The sequence below is a fragment of the Catharus ustulatus genome, chromosome 7 (assembly GCF_009819885.2).
Source record: "Catharus ustulatus isolate bCatUst1 chromosome 7, bCatUst1.pri.v2, whole genome shotgun sequence".
NCBI lineage: Eukaryota > Metazoa > Chordata > Aves > Passeriformes > Turdidae > Catharus > Catharus ustulatus.
In genome coordinates this window covers 29139813-29156796 of record NC_046227.1, presented here as the reverse complement: position 1 = coordinate 29156796, position 16984 = coordinate 29139813, and the positions used below count along the sequence as shown (strand labels likewise).

The following is a 16984-nucleotide window of genomic DNA, read 5'->3' as shown; positions in this document are numbered from 1 at the left end:
TCAGAAACACAACAGCATTTTATTTTTGGTCTTAATTCTCTTCATTCCTAATGCCTAAATTTTTACCAGAAGCTGCTGTTAAGAAAGAAATGGGTAGTATTTATTAGCCTCTGAGGTGCAGGTGATGTTTGAGTGTGGTTTGAGGAGGAAGGAGAGCTTCTTTTGTGCCCACTGTGCTGTGGCTGTATTATTGACAAATGTACCCCTGCCAGAAGGGAACAGGGTGGCCTGTGGTGGAAAGAAGAGAGGGAACAGAGCCTAAACCACATCTGCGATATTTCCTTTTAAGTCACGTCAAGTGTTGTTATCTGTAGGTTTTTCTGAGCACTGCCTAGTAAAAGAGAACCTGAAGGGGAGAGACAAGAGGACCATATAAATATTGAAGTTAAAAACAATCCTTTGGCTGTTGCTAAGTGCAGCTGTGAGCCAGGCAGCTGCAGGGAGATGCAGCTCCATCTCTGGGGCAGCTGCCCCAGGGTCAATCCCTCTCTGCTTCCCATGTGGGAGGAGGATGGGGAGCACACATCTACCAGCATGTCTGAGGCTTATTTTGGTGACAGAGGATGCAGTGTCAGCTCGGGTCACTGTGCTGTAACCTCACAGTGCCAGTTGCTTTGTGAGTAGTCCCAGTCATTAGCAGCAGGCTGGGGGCTCAGGGGTCAGTGGCTGCGGGTGCTGTTGGGTGTGTAGGGCATGGGAGGGTGATGGTTTGGGGTGAGCAAATCCTCTGAAACAAAACCCTGTATCGTTAGGGTGTTGTAGTACTGCAAATGCCCCTTTTCCCACCAAAGAGCAGGGTAGGAGACAGGGAGCTGAAGACAAGCTGAGTCTGGGCTAGAAGACACAGCAGTCTGTGTATGTTGTCACACTGTGTGGGGCACAGGGTGCCCATGGCTCCTTGGCAGCCCACAAACCTGCTTTCAGGCACCTTGAGGTCTCTTGCCTGGAGTGCCACCTGCAGAGCCCAGGGGACCTTATGCCCAGAACAGACAACAGGGAGATGGCACTACTGTAGCATCTCTCTTTTACAGTGTGATCAAAACTCAGATTGCATGTTTATCTTTGAGCTTTCTAAAGACCTTTCTCCTTGGTGCATTCCCATTTGGCCTTTGCTTTTATCATCTGCAGGAGCTGCTCAGCCAAAGGTCCTGTCCTGAGATGTCTGTGTGCCAGAGAATAAATGGATAAAACAAAATAATCCCCCTCAATAAGAAGGAAAAACAAACCTCTGACTTGCTGTGTCCCATAGCTGTGAGGAACTGAGGCCAGAGCACCTGTGCCTGGTGTCACTATGGGTGGGCATCCCCTCTCCAGCTTACATCCCTCCCCCACCTGTGAAACAGTGTGGCTCCAATAAAAATAGACTACAAACATTTAATGAGAAACAAATCAAATGGGGCACCTCTGCTGTCCTCTTCCTTTTCTGGGGTTAAACTGCAAAGCTGTTCTACTGACTCTCATCGTGTGGGTTGCTGGAAAGAAATGGAAGGTTTAAGTCAGCTCCATTTACTCCCATCCAGTGGGTCAGCCTAAAAAAATGTAAGGACCAGGTCAGCTGGAGCACGTAGGGCTGAAGACTGTGGTGGGGAAGAGCAGTCAACTGAGTCCACCTTCATCCTGCTCAGACTGATGCCACTTTTACCCTGCTTACATCCCTGTGCAGATGCTGTTTGGCTATGTGTCCAATGTCATTTGGCTGCATGGTGTCAAAGTCCTAAATCAAGAAATGCCTTTTTTTTTTTTTTTTTTTTTTTTTTTTTTGGTTAATGTGTGTTTATATAAACCAGATCTTTGAGGCCAGCTGTTGAACTGTTGGTATTCCTGCATTCCTGCTTGCCCTCCTGCAGAGCTGTGGGGCTGCCCTGCTGTTGCAACATTTTGGAGAAGCAGAAAGTGATTGCACAAGCAGTGATTTAGAAAACATTTCTACAGGTGAGGAAGGAACTGTGGAGGCGCCTGCTGCTGCTCACACATGTGGGATATTGGCTTTTAGGTCTCTTGTTCTGGCAACAAGAGCTGGTGTCTGAGCCCTGGGGTCATCCCAGGCTGCTTCCCGTGGTGCCTTGGGTCTGGCCATGCTTTGCCAGATGGCAGTGAGCTCTGAGAGCAACACTTGAAACCTCTCAGCCTTTAGTGTGGAGTGTCATTGAGAAAGTCTGCTCTTCACACAGTGTGAAGAGGAGCAGAAACTACAGGGACATGCCTGGGACACGCTTACCTAATGCTGTGGGCAGCCTGCAGTGCTCTGTGCTTGTATCATTTGCTTGCTGTGCCAGGGTGGCACCTTCTGTGCAGGGAAGGCTCATTTGAGGGCAGGGACACCCAGCCCTGAGCTCCCAGATGATTTGAAAGGCTGTAGAGAGATTCCACCCTTGAGTTGTGTGAGTGGCTGGCTGGCAGCAGCATTCCTCTGTAGAAGTGTGTGACTTTTCCTTATAGACAAAGCATTGGCCAGGACCAAATTCAGCAGTGTCCCATGGTGTTCTGGGTGTGCTCATCTTTAGGAGCTGTGGCTCATGGTCCCAATGCAGAGGGGGGCTGAGAGCCACGTGGGAGGTGTTTGCATTCCGAATTTCATCTTCATGAAGTCTGGCACACAGAGCTTCAGTGGCCTTTTGGAGGAGCGTGGGGCTGACTCAGTGCATGTGTTTACTCACATCTCCAGTCCTTGGGCGGCTCCTGAAACCGCTTCCTCCCAGGGCATCATTTCCATGCTTCCCCAATCTCTCTGTTCTTCTTCTTCCTCTCCAAATCTATTTTTTCCTCTTTAACCTGGTTTCTCTTCTCTTTTCAGTTCAAAACTGAGTCATGTGCCACTGTCCTCCGAGAGCCTGTGCCTCCCCATCCTGCTCCATGCCTGTTCAAAAAGCTGAAGATCCCAGAGTTCAAATGGCCTCTGGGCTGGGACAAACAGCATGGGGTGACCTTTGTCTGCTGGCTGTGACCTGTGAAAGCATGGCCAGTGCTTGTAGCTGCAATGTAAAAGTGCCTGGTCCCCCTCTAATTGCACTGCTAACGACCCCCGTGCTGTGCTTCAGGTCAGAGGTGACTGTGCAGGTGCAGGTGGATGGTTCTTAGCTGGAATGCTCTGTGCTCCATAGATATGCTCCTCTAGATTTCTTTCACAGCAATTAAATGCTGTATTAGTTATTACACCACCAGGCATTAGCATTACATTGTTGCCTGTTAAATATTATTGATTATTGTGGAGTCGGACTCTCTGGTCCTTATGGGTCTCTTCCAGCTTGAGATATTTGATGATCTTTGCATGGATTTCTCACAGAAGCACAAATGATGATTCCATTTTGCTTTGTGCTCAGTGCTGTGTTTATTCCTTTTGCTCCTTGGTGTTCCTGGCAGCAGGCATACCCACCTCGCTCACACCAGGAGTTTGTGTTGGCTTTTCACTGAAACAGCATCTAGGTTGGACACTTCTCTCCCCAGTGTATCGAGTACTGCTCTCCCAGAGTCTCTATTCCTGGCACGAAAGGGCAAAGCTGCTCTTTGTTACCCCTCCTTTCTCTCTGTCCAGGCTCTTATAGCTGTCCAAGCCCTGCAGCTCTCCCCAAATCTGGCAGCAGCTCCTTGAGGGCCAACCCACACAGAGCGCTGCTGTTCCTGCCTCTTTTCACTGCAGTTTCTCCTTGTCCCTGAGCGGACCTTTAGCAAGTGTTAATGCATGCTAATGAGGCATTAAATACCCGGGCAGAATTAAAGAATACAGGAGTGACGTCTTTGACATCTTTATGGGAGCCAGAGCTCCGTCCCTGGGGCTCTGCTCTTAAAGTGGCACAACATGTGGGTTGCAACCAGAGATGTAATCTGGAGATTCATGCTCATACCCAAACCCCCTGTCCTGTGCAGGTGCCCCTTCCCAGGGCCAAAAGCCTCATAGAAAGCTCAAAAAAAACCTCTGTCAAGATGAACTCAGAAAATAAAGCTTAGATGGTCTTAGAACAACTCACTTTAAATGCTCTACTGACCAGTATGTCGGTGAGTTTGGTGCCTGAATTTGGTCTCTTTAGTGATAGTCACTGACAGAAATGCACACTTGGAAATGGTTGTTGTATTTGGGGCTTAAAGGCAGATGAAAACCTCAGACAGCAGGTGAGTGGAATTCTGGGCCTGTACATTTCTTGTTGACATGCATTGACAACCTGTGAATTTTGCTCAGTTTCATTTAAAGAATATTGCTTAAGTAATTGACCTGAAAGGGAAGTGCAGCACAGCCTGTGTGTTCATTCTTTCTCCTTTTTTTAATTTTTTTTTGGTCTTATTTTGAGTGATATTCTGACTTTTTCCAGGTACTTTGTTAAGGGAGAAATCTGTTACAAAACCATGGACCCTTGGTGAACTTGTACCAAACGATGTGTTTGCATCCAAACAGCACTGGACAAGGCTCCTAAGGCACTGCATTTTGCAGAGGAAGGGTGACAAAGCCAAGGATGAGCACATGCCCAGAGTGGTGGGATGGTATTTGGGCCCATGGCTCAAAGGAAACCAGCACATCCATCCCACCTGCCCCCACCTGGGATGAAGGTCTGTGCCTCTGGGAGGATCTGGCACCAGCCCTCGCCCCTTAGCTCTCCCTGCATCAGTAACAGAGTTGGCAGCAGGACCTGAGAGCTCCAATTCCCAGCTCTGGGTCTTCATCCAAAAGGCCACATGTGGCAGGCTTGGCTGAGGAGCTAGTGTAAGTAGAAATCAAGGATTTGTGGACTGCTGAGCTTACTTGGAAAAAAAAAAAAAGGAAGTCTTTATTTTAAGAAATGCAGCTTTAGATCTCTTTCAGGAAATTACTTCAATGACTTCTCACTGCCCATTCTGGCTTTCTGATGGATCATCAGCTGTATCTCGTGGTTGCATTTCAGCTCCACTTCTTTTGCAGAGAGAAGGAAAATGAGAAAAGGCTGGCCAGGGCTGCCACAGGAAATCCGCCTGCCCTGGATAGCTTTCTGCTGCCTTCATGAAACAGCAGTTTCCACAATCATGTCTTCCTTGCCCAGTTCTCACTGAACCCAGAAATTCCCAAGTGAGTGAGAAACTGGAGCTCTGAGGGGGGGTTTTGTAATGGCAGTGCTGCACGGTGGGGGATGCTGGCAGTAATGTCCAGCTGGTGATGGGACTTGTGGTACCCATGGTACTTGTGGTACCAAGTAGCAGCTCAAGCCTGCATTTATTCCTTCACCTTTGGTTTCATTAGTCTGCACCTCCAGTGCTGTTTTTGATGATTGGTGAACCCAGTGCTGGAAGTGAAATCTTAGTTAAACCCATATGCTTCAAGATACAAATATCCACTGCAATGGGAAGATGCACTGATCCATGGTGTCTGGTGTAAATAACAAAAAAAAAAAGAGCACTATTTACTTCTTTCTAACTTCTTAATGTTTGTTTTGCTGCTTCAGTATTGCTTTGTGGACAAATGAGTGTGGGCAAGCTCTCTCCTGGTGTGAGTGGAGGCAGTCAGATGAATTTCAGGTTGCACAGAAACCTTGGACCCTTGACATTTGTCTGTCTGTAGTTACCTCCTTAGCACAAGGAGGTTGTTATGCTCTGTGGATTCCAGGGCTTGGGGATGCTGCTGCCAACCTGCCACCCTTGTTTTCCCTGCTGCACTGGCATGACCCAGGGGGTGGGTCCTAAACCCATCCCTGCTGTTTAAAATTTCTGGAGCTGTCCCCAAGTCCCTGTGGGTGCTGACCATCTGGCAGTGCCATGAGCCTGAGCTGTGCCATGGGCAGGCTGCCTGGCCTGGCCTGGCCTCTTGATGTGCAGCACTGGCTTTGAGCCATGGAAAGAAATTACTAGGGAAGTGATGATTTATTTGCCTCAGCAGACACTGTGTTTTACCCTAGCCCTTTCCTGAATGAAAAGCCCTATGTTTTCTGTGTGTTCCAAGCTGCCCTTCTTCCTCCCACTCAAAATGTGCTGTTCACAGAACCTTCACCCAGACATTGAGCACTTTTGCTGAGAGATTGGCTGGTCTGGTACAAAACTGGTGCTCAAGCAGTGCCCTGTGTCCATAGGGTTTGACTTCTCCCATAAGCAGATGTTTTTGATCCATGGTTGTGGAATCCTTCTGCACTGGGGCTCTCTGAGTGATGGGCACTGCAGCCAGGGCTCGTTAAAAGGATGACACTGGAGAATCTGGAAATTGCTTTCCATAACTTATTTCTCTTTGTTGTTTTTCCTGTGGGTTTTTTTCTATTTCAGACTAGTTGTTCAAATAACCAAAAATGACAAAAGCATGGCCTTTTGGAGATCCTGATCCAAAGTCTGGATGTGAGCACAGAGGCACAAAAATAAGTGGCTTGATTTAATGGGAACAAAATACAGTATCATCTTTCTCCTCCTGAGTGCTCAGAAACCACTAAACTTGCTTAAAAATCATGACTTGTTTTTCTTGTATGTTAGGCACATATTTTCTTGTATATCAGTTGAATGTTCTAGAAGATGGGGAAAAAGGAGTGTTGGAGGAGGCTTGTTTTCAAACCTTTTCTACCTCCCCATAAAAGCTAGGATCATTTTTTTTTCTTTCAACAGATTTTTTGCATGACTTTGTGTCCCCAGAAGTAGGAGGCTTTAGGAAAACCACCTTCTATGAAAAGCCCTAGTGACTGAGCATTTAGTGCACTGAGTTTCAGACCTCATGGCAGTTCCTAAAAGGTGTGCAGTTATTGTGGAGGGCAGAGGGGTTGTCCTGCCCAGCAGGGTCACAGCCTGGGATGAAATCAGGGTCAGAGGCTGGAAGCTTCCCTCAGAAGCTGCTATCCTGATTCAGGAATCACTGTGCTTGGGAGCAGGAACAGTGCTGGTGTGGGGGTGCCAAGCTGGGTTTGTGCAGTGCCAGGCTGAGGGCAGGCAGGATTTGGCCATGCTGGGGACAGCTGGGGGGACAGGCAGAGGCAGCTGGGGTGAAATGAGGATGGTGGGATGTCCTGGCAAAAGCTGCCTGAGTGACAGTGAGATGTGCAGCCCAGCTGGGGCACAGCAGTGGGATGGGGATGTGTTTTGGGATGAGGAGAGAGATGGAAGCACCAGCTGGGCTGTGAGTCTCTGCCCACTCTGGTGGCCTCCTTGGGAAGAATGTGTCTCTAAGCAGCAGTGCACCCCATGGCTCCTGCCCTGATGGATCCCAGACTAGTCAAGCTCAGTCTGGGGACTGCTCTCCCCCACAAAAGCATTGCTTTCCTCTGCACACCCTCCCAGCAGGTTTCTGCAGCCTCCTGACATGTGTTTTGTGTTAGCTCTCCTGAAGGTCAGGAGCTGGCTGGAAAGTATGTTATCAAATTCAAAGGGAGCATTTCATTTCCTAGTTAGATCTGGATCTTTTATACTTCTAAGCTTGTCTCATTTCAAAGATGGGAACAGAGGAAAACATCTCATATTATGTTTGGAGAACATAATTAATGTATTTTGGCTTCACAAACCAGCTTTAACAGAGAATGTACAAACTCAAAGGGTTCAAGGGGGTTAAAGTCCAGGGTGATGTCCTGCACCACAAGACTGCTGCTGGTGCAGAGGTGTCGTGAAACACACCCTCTTTGAGGACTCATTGTCCTGGAAATGAAACTGGGAAGTGAAACTGGGTTCATCACGGGCACAGTGGTGGAAAGTTTCCTGCAGGCACGATGGCACAGAGGCTGCTTAGCCACATCAGCACTGTGTGTGACTGTGGGAGAGCTGGGGCTGGGAACGGGCAGCACACTGTGCTGCAAAATGAGTACTGGGTAACACTCTGCAAACCACAGCTCTGGGTCACTGTTTCCGAAAACCTCACTGCCACTTTGCCTTGGGACTCTTCTCAGTTTGTGTCCCAAGCACAGGGAGAGGATGGAGTGTATTCCCACTCCTGGTGCTCTAGGTAGACTCTTATTGTGCCCATATGAAAAACAGATGTTTCTCATTCACTGAATTTCTTCAGGCTGTGTGAGAGATGGATGGCACCAGATGTGTAGCTCATGGTGCTTGCAGGAGTGCCCACTCTTTCAAGCTGATGGAAGCAGGGAAGATTGTGACATCTTTGCCATTGAAGGTCAAGATGGAAATTCCTGCTCTTGGCACGTTGACCACGATGAGCTTCAGCCAGTGACTTCTTGCACACTAAGCCAGTGTGGCCAAGGCAGGAAACACATGTCAACGTGTTTTGACATTTTAAGCTCACGCCCCATACTTAGTCACCCTCATACAGAATGGCTTTTTCTTCATCCCCGTCAATAAACAAAACCATATCCTTTAAGATGCTATTTCTTAAGTTTTCCAATCGTAGTTGTTTAGTAGGGTTCATGATTTGCAAATGGCCATTTCCCTTCCCCAGGACAGTAATTTCAGGCTCCACCTCCAGCCTGCCAGGGGCTGGAAGGGATATGCAGTCTTTCTAGCCTCCTACGACCTAGCTCTGATGCCTTTAAAAAATGGAACCATTTTATGGTCCAGAGACAGATTTCCTCTGGAGCCACATCTTGTGCTGCATTCTGTGGTGTCCTAGTAGAACTAAGAGATGATATGAATACCATCAGCCTGCTTCTCTTGGCCCTTACAGTTCAAATTCAAGCCTGAGTACATTTACTAATTGCCAGCTGCTTTGGATTCCTTGAAATAGTGCCATTTAAGAAAACTGTAGTTTATAGCTAATTTGGACACATGCATTGCCATGGAGGCACCAAACCTGCTTCATGTAAGAGCCCAATCACCTGCATTAATTGTGAGTAAAAGCCAGACACCCCATTTGATTTGCTTGTGGTGTTCCTGGGAGTCCCCACTCTGCAGCTGCCCCCCAAACAGCAACAGCTGTGGATGTAGCTGAGCCTATGGGCTCAAACCTGGAGTTTTCTGTCTGGGGAAAGGCCAATGCTGTCATTGTGAAGGTGAGCAGAGCAAGGGATTTTAATCTCCATCAGATGTAAGCACAGAAGGAGGTCACCTCTAGAGATCTTGTAAACATAATCTCCTTTGTCCAGTAATGTTTGAATATGCAGGCTGGATCCAAAGCAAACGGTGGGAGTGCAGAAGAGGCTGTAGAAGGACAGCTTGTGATATGCTGGGATGTAGGAGATGCCTAGTAAAACAGAAGGTGCTCCCATGACTTTTGGCAAAGGATATAGCTTGGCAATCCACAACCTCTGGTAATCTTGGCACGGTGGGAGAGGCAGGGAGATCTGCGGGTTTGTGTCGGTGAAAGGAGCATGTATATAATTTATCATGTCTGGGGTGCTCGAGGCTCTTTCCAGTGGAAAAGCTGAGCTGTAATTAGGTTGCTGATGAGCGTTGTATACAAACCCTTCAGCTCTATAAACTATGCCTGCAAAGGCATCCCTCCTCCTAGGGACTGGCCACAGAAGAATTTGAGCGGTTTCCAGCAGATGGATGCTTCTCTGAAACCAGCTGCTTGGTGGACAGCCACTCCACTTACTGTCACTGGCAGCCTTGGAAGCTGCTGACTTTCCCAGCCCTTCACTAAACTCCAGAGCTCCAAGGGGATGCTTCAGTGGAGGAGAGCCTTTACTGGATTGGTTTCTTGATCTGTTTCTGCTATGAGCTGCCCTGAGCTACTCCCTGGGGGGAGCTCAGCTGGTCCCAGCAACCTTCGTGGCTCTGGCTGGGATACAGGAAATAGCGCTTGTTGATATAATTTTTTTCAAGGTTTTAAGAGAACATCTTAAGTAAAACTGTTAAGAAGAAAGGGAAGGAAATACTTTATAAGGTGGGCGACCTCTTAGGCTTTTTGCTGCCAAACTCTGGGCTCAAAATCAGCAAGGAAGCACTACTCCATTCCCATCTTATTATCTCTTGATGTGGACAGAGAAAGATTATTTCATACAGAGGTGGGAAGGAGGAGGTGCCCATTTGTGTAGAGGAAAGCTGGAAGAGCAGTGAGTAGGTATTTTGTGTTGCTAAGTGTTGATATTAATTTGATATTTAGGTGTTTCCCATCAGATTCTGTTTGCTGCCCTGCCAAGTGAAGTCTCTCTGGCAGCTCTCCCTGCTGGGCTGCTGGTCCCTCCCACCCACAGCACCCATCGGTGGCACCGAACTGTGCTGACACCTCTCCTCTGCTGTCACCTTCAGGTCACGGGGAGTGTCACTGCGGGGAGTGCAAGTGCCACGCTGGGTACATCGGGGACAACTGCAACTGCTCCACGGAGATGGACAGCTGTGTTTCCAGCGATGGGCAGATGTGCAGCGGCCGCGGTGCCTGCGTCTGCGGGAAGTGTCAGTGCACCGAGCCGGGGGCTTTTGGAGAGACCTGTGAGAAGTGTCCCACCTGCCCAGGTGTCTGCAGCACTAAAAGGTACTCACAGGCTGTTCAGGAGGGATTTCTTGCTGGTGGGAAGGGAGCTCTTTGGTTCTTGGGAGACTTTTCAGCTAGGGAATTCTCCTGTTTTGTTAAATGTGTGATCACCCCCAGGTAAGCCTACTGCTGCTAGGAGCCCTTGTTAAGCAACCTGACAGCATCCCAGGTAGAGCAGCAACAAGTCTTGCTGCCCCAGTGCTCATGGAGATTCATGTTCCTGTTCATTTCTGGTGCTGTCTCTGGAGGAAAGGCTGACACCCCCAGTTTTGCTGCACTCTGAGCTGAAGATATCTGGGTGCAGAGAGCTGTGAGCTGCAGAGGAGGGGAGGATTGGAATCAGAATCACTGCCCCTGCCTCACAGTGATGAAGATGCCTCAGGCATCAACCTCAGACTAGCATAGAGAAGCAGGACTGTCTTGATCTCAGGCAGGATGGATTTTGCAGTAGCTGATGTGCAGTTCCTGACATCCAAAGGGCAAACAGACTCCAAACCTACCAGCTACTTTACACCTTCATTGAATCCTTGAATAGATCCATCCTTGTGATGGAGATGCTTGGTCCTGAAGCTGCTCCTTCCTTGTAGTGTAGATGTGCAGCCTTCAGACCAGCATCCAGAGAGTCCCAAGAGCTGAATCCCTATGTTCATGCAATTTCTGACATGTGCTTAATCTTCCCCTCTGTATGTGTTCCTGCAGGGATTGTATTGAATGCAAGCTGTTTAACTCAGGAAGACTGGCTGATAACCAAACCTGCCAAAAGCACTGCAAGGATGAGATCATCACTACTGTGGATGTTCTTGGTAAGCTGGCAGCAGCAGGACTGCAGGTGGTGGGAGCTGGTGACTGTGGCATTGAACTCCTCTTAACCAGACTAAGACATATCTGTAAAGAAAGCTTCAGGGAGCACCTGGTATTTAGAAATGTATGTGTGTAGGTAGTGTGTGTGTATGTATGTGTGGTAGGTGTGGTGCTCTCTCTGGGCTATGATCCACAAGTCTGACCATGGCCTTAGCAATATCTCTTGGAGGGAGGGATGTAGATCAAGCAGGGATAAGTTACTGTCTGCATCTGGCATTTCCTTCTCTTCCTTAGTTTACAGAGGTGGGAGTCCTGCACCTTGCTCAGCCTTTCACTCTCTCCTAAACTGTCTGCAGGTGATGTTTTTCCCATTGACTCCTCTCACATCTAGTATCCAGCTTTTAAATGATGACCAGTGGAGTGTCCTACCCTTCCTTTTGGGACACTTGCTCTCATTCTCTCCATTCACCCTGCAGTTTAGCAGGAGTGCACCTGCACCAGCACCCTGCGAGAGGTTTGGAAGTTCAAAACATGCAAAACTCCTTCCTGGCCTGTCTGGCCAGCAAATATTGGGAGGCAAAGCTTATCCCTCCTGCCTGGTTAGTGTACTATGCTAAAGTCAGCTTTTGTTTTGCTTGCTCCCTGGAAGGTGAGGCTGGGCTGTAGTTTGTCTGTCCCCTGCATGGCTTTCAGAGAAAAACACAGCCAGATTTCTGTTTTAAGATATTTTTTGGAATTATGCTTGTGCTTCTGCTGAACAATTGCAGTTGGATTGCACATAGTGCTGAGATCTTGGGAGCTCAAGGCACTTTGTGGCTTGGAGATCTGGGCTGCTAGAGAAAGAGGTAAAGCAAAATATTCTTAAAGAAAGTGCTTGTGGACTGTGGACTTGTTCACAGGCATACTTGGTCAAATCCTGGTTTTCAAGTGCTTTTTTATAATTTAGCACATATAACAAGTCCTTGCTCAAAGGCAGCATGCTGATATTTGTCACAGAATGCATAGGTCTGTATTGTCCTGGCAGAGGAGGATGGGACCTTCTTAAATATCAAATTGCAATGAACACAGCCTTGAACATCCCAGCTGCCTTTTGACTCTGGATGTGATGTAGTCAGGGCTTCAAAGCTTTGTAGAGCAGAGGCTTCTGTCATTGGCCTCACGAGCCAGAATGCTGCTCATGGGAGCTTTGTATGACTTGCTTTGGACTCTGCAGTATCACCTTCAGTTCTGCAGTATTACCTTTGCATTCCTGACAACTCCAGAGAGGAGCTTTCAGTGTGAGAGCAGCATGACAGGTCCTGCTCTGAGCTGAACCTGGCAGCAGCACACATCAGTGGACCAGACAACTCAGTGGAGCCCTTACACCTCTCTCTGTTGAGATTTGATCTCTGAAACCCAGTGAAGATCAACAGAAATCATTACTATTGAGACTTTAATCATTGTATCTTTTACCCAAATAGTGGTGCAAGGATGAGAGTGAAAGCAGCTAGACCTACAGGAACTAAGATTTGCTGCTCAACTCTGAAGGGCATTAGTCAAAAAACATGGAAATATTATCTAATTAGTACTTTGCTTTGTAACAATCAGCACTTCTCTGTGTAGATACAGCAGTTCCAGAGTAGGAACAGCTGAGGTTTGTCCAGAGCAGGAATGTGTCAGGACTTACCAGAGGGGCAGCTGCATCTCAGCTCAGCTGTTGAAATGGAGGTATTAATCTTTTAACTGGATGCAGGTCAAAGGCATTGAAAGGGAAAACAAACAGACAGGAGACAGCTAAAGGACTGGCATAGCTGTGGTCATTAATGCAATCATTTTTCAGCATGACAGACAGGCATGGATATGAGAACTGTGGAAAGCTCTTTCCAGGTGCCTAAGACAAGGTCATGCCTGTCTTTGCCAGCCAACAGCACTGGGTCCCCAAATTCCTCTCCCATGAAACTCTCAGCCCTTGCAGGCTTGCAGTGCTGTGCTCCTGTCACACCCAGAGATGCTTCCCCATCTCCCTCCAGTCCCTGCAACAGGGGCATCCAACAAGATGTGGCTGTGCAGGGCAGTGGCTCTGCTGAAACCACCCTTAAACTAGATCTACAAACCTCAGGTGATGGCTTTGCTCAATCTTAAATTGCTTCTGTGAAGCAGCCTTCCTCAGGCAGCACCTTACAGTGACCTGGTGCTATGGAGTGTCAGATTCAAACACACAGTCCTCTCATTTTTTGCATCTCCCACATCTACACATCACCCTTGAAACCAGCTCCTCCCTTCCCCCTCCCTCCCTCCTCCCCTTCTCATTTTCCTTTTCCATCTCACTCTTTAAAAACAAACTTCTCAGCCGTTTCTGGCTGGTACAGCTGGAGCATGAGCTGGCCATGGGCTGCTGCTGCCAGCCCTGTCTGAGTCAGTGACCCTTGTTTTCCCTTCACCTTCCACTCTTCAAGAAATTCAGCAAATTAAGAAGACAACAGCATTTATTGCCAAAGCAGACTTGCGTGAAGGAAGAATCTGTGTGTGTGAGGCTGAGTCTGTTTGCTGTGTGATGGTTGCCAAGTGCCACATTTTCTCAAGCAGCAAATCTGGACACTACTCAGTTACAATTTGTATGAATTGTGATCAAACTGTGCTGCTTTCCAGGCTTACTCCCCATTCCTCTGCTCCCAGGCATCCCTGGAAAGCTCTGCTTATCTTGCAGGGGAGAGCTGTGCTAATTCCTAGTATTAAACCTGCCAACTAAGTCAACCAAGTGCTGTATTTCAGCTTTAGACATAGCCTATTAGACAGGGTGACTAGTTCAGAATCAGGGAACCTGTACCATTGTGAGTTGTTAGGGGGGAATTATGTTAAAAATAGAGGGTGTTGGAAGCATTTCTCTGAAAAATTAGGGTACAAAAGTTCTGCAGCGTTTAGGGGTTTTTTTTTAATGTATAAATCTTACACAAAATCCTGTGATTCTTGCATCTGGTTCCAGATGAAACAGATGACCCCAACGCCATCCTCTGCGCCTACCCAGTGAACAACTGTGTCATGAAGTTCACCTACTTGGAGCTTCCCAGTGGGAAATCCAACCTCACCGTCCTCAAGGAGCCAGGTTGGCCCCCCCTTGGGTTTCTTTTTTGGCAGCACTGGCTGCCTCATGAGAGGTGATAGGCTGCTGGGGAGCCTGGTGGGTTGCAGAAAGGCTGGCTGCATATGTGAGCAGATAAACCAGGGTGATTCAAAGTGAAGTGTTTTACGGTGATGAAAACCAGCTCCAAATGCTCCCAACTTACTTAAAAATCACCATGAGAGTTAACCTTGCACCTGAGCCATCAGCATTCAGCAAGTGGCTGAAGAGCTTTAGGAGGCTGAATTGAATGGAGCCTATTTAAGTAGCAAAAAGCATGCTTGATTTGGAGAGAAAGCCCCTGGGAGCAAAACATCAGAAGGGGACACTTGGTGCAGCTGCTGGTTAAGTCAGGACGTTGGGAAAGCCCTGCACCACCTAAGGATTTCCACATTGCCAAAGAGCTCTGATCCTGGCAGTGTAGGGGCTGGGTGTCCCTACTCCCCAGGCTGTGCAGACAGCTGTGCTTCCCAGCATTATTTTACTCACATGCAATGCAGTTGCTCAAAGAAGACCCCTTGTGATGCTGCAGGACAAGCTGGTGAGCTTGTCACAAGTGGTAGCTTCTGTGATCTGGTCCTCTGAGGCACGGGCCAATATGGGAAAGACTGAGTTTCCTGAGTCTGTGGTCTCAGTTCTATTCCATTTGTGCTGCAGCTTGCACTTAATTGAAAGATCTTGATTAGCTGACAGTTAATGTCCTTATTTAAAGTTCTTAGTGATCACCTGTCTCTGTGTGGGAGAAGCTGAGCTGGCTTTTGCCAGAGGCACCTTAATGCTCTGTGTCCCGTGTGTGTCACTTGGCATTAAAACCCCGTGTCACTGTTTGACAGTGGCACTGCAGCCCTACTTTGTGATATCCCAGCTCTGGTGACATCCATGAGATGTGTCCCTTTGACCTGCCTCTAGCCAGGAATTTATTTAATTAAAAAAAAAAAATCAGTTTGATGTCAGAGGGGACTGTTGCTTTTTTAAATTTAGCTGTTGCTACTAGCGTTGCCTGGGGTCACTTGCTCAGTGGCTGCAGTCCAAGTTATTACATCCCAGTATCCTGATCCGGGATACACTCACAAAAGCAAATTATCTTTTCTCCCTCACTGGCAGCCTGCAGCTCAGCCCCCAGTGCTGTGACCATCGTGCTGGCAGTGATTGGCAGCGTGGTGCTGATTGGCATCATCCTGCTGGCTCTCTGGAAGCTGCTCGTCACCATCCACGACAGGCGCGAGTTCGACCGATTCCAGAGCGAACGTTCCCGCGCCAGATATGAAATGGTGAGCCTGGGGTGGGGGTGCTGCTGGTGTATGGGGGGCTGTTGGGATGCCCTGGCAGCAAACAGCTCTGCAGTGATGGAGAAGGGTGGCAGGCATGAGGGTTGCAGGTGTCCATGTCCTGTGGTGCCTTCAGGGTCCAGCATCTTGCACTGCCTTCTCCTAGGCAAGTTATAAATGCTTTGCAAAACAATACTCAGCCGTTGGTTTCATCATCTATTTTCAAGCAGAGCTGAAGGCTGAAGGAGGTAGGGGACTCTGTGGTGGCAGCCATATTTGGTCATTGGTCAAGAGGGAGCCCTTCTGGGAGGCTTTGGGTGGGGGTGCTCAGCGCTGGAGGGCAATCCTGCGGGCAGGATGGAAGCTGGGTCTGATGGACCAACTCTGGATAAACAACACTGCTTTTGAATCTGATGTTCAGTTCACTCAAAACCAAACACAGTGCTGTCACCAAACTAACTGGTATATTTTACATGACACAGACTTTGTTCCTCACCTTTGTTCTTTTTGTCTGCTCCTTTCTCCAAAGGCATCCAATCCTCTCTACCGAAAGCCTATTTCCACGCATAACGTAGAGTTCACGTTCAACAAGCTCAACAAGTCTTACAACGGTACAGTTGACTGAAGGGGTCTCAGTGCCTGGCACTGCCATGGACAATTGCTTGAATGGCCGGGCTTCCCCACTTGAAGACGGGATTCTCTTCAGGGACGAGAATCCCTTACGACGGGACTGGTCGATGACCAAAGCCTGTTATTTGCACAGTAAGGAGAAAGGTCTGGTTCATTCTGGAGGCACAGACATGAGGGCAGGGTCCCTGCCTGTGTTGATGGACTCTGAGCCGTGTGCATCTCCATACCCCAGCTTTCCAGATGTATTAAACCTGCCAACTAAGTGAACCAAGTGCCATATTGCAGCTTTAGACATATCCTGTTAGAAAAGGTGACTAGGTCAAAAATCAGGGGAACCCACTCCATCACAAGTTGTTAGGGGGTAATTAGCTTGAAAACAGGGTCTTGGAACCATATGTGTAAGAAATTAGGATAAAAAAGCTCTGCAGTCTTTAGGAATTTTTTTTTATATAAACCCCAAAATAAAACAGTTGTGCATATATGATGCTGTGAGTAGAGTTGATTGTTTCTTTGCTGAGCCCCCCATCAAAACTGGGGCTTGCTCTTCCTGCCAGCAGCAGTGGTGCTGCCTGATGGATTTATTAGTAGAGCCTTATCAGTCAAAGCATGTCTATAAAACATGAAGCTGGAGCTGTAGTAACTGCCACAGAAGTTGATTTAATATACTGGTGTTGACCTGGGGCAGGGAGTGCCTCAGGGAGTTCCTGCTCTGAGCCAGTGGTGTTAAACAGATTGGAAACTGGTGGAAGCCCAGGGAAAATGGAGTTTAGTCTGAGGAAACCAATATAAACACCCATTCCTTATGGTGTGCAAGAAGGTGTCCAGCCTGGGTGGCTCCAGGAGGGCAGCTGGGAGCACACAGCAGCTCATCCAGACTCCTGACTTTTTACCAGAGGA

At 48.1% G+C, this 16984-nt stretch overlaps 1 protein-coding gene across 1 annotated transcript in view; it reads left to right on the top strand.

The window, feature by feature from the left end:
* ITGB5 (integrin subunit beta 5) overlaps positions 1-16571 on the top strand; it is a 57050-nt gene extending 40479 nt beyond the window's left edge. The window contains exons 11-15 of the mRNA XM_033064376.1: positions 10069-10291; positions 10991-11094; positions 14055-14174; positions 15294-15460; positions 15987-16571. Of these exons, the coding sequence (XP_032920267.1) occupies positions 10069-10291; positions 10991-11094; positions 14055-14174; positions 15294-15460; positions 15987-16082 (710 nt within the window). The 3' untranslated portion in view covers positions 16083-16571. The remainder of the gene's footprint in view (positions 1-10068; positions 10292-10990; positions 11095-14054; positions 14175-15293; positions 15461-15986) is intronic.
* Positions 16572-16984: the final 413 nt, after the last annotated feature.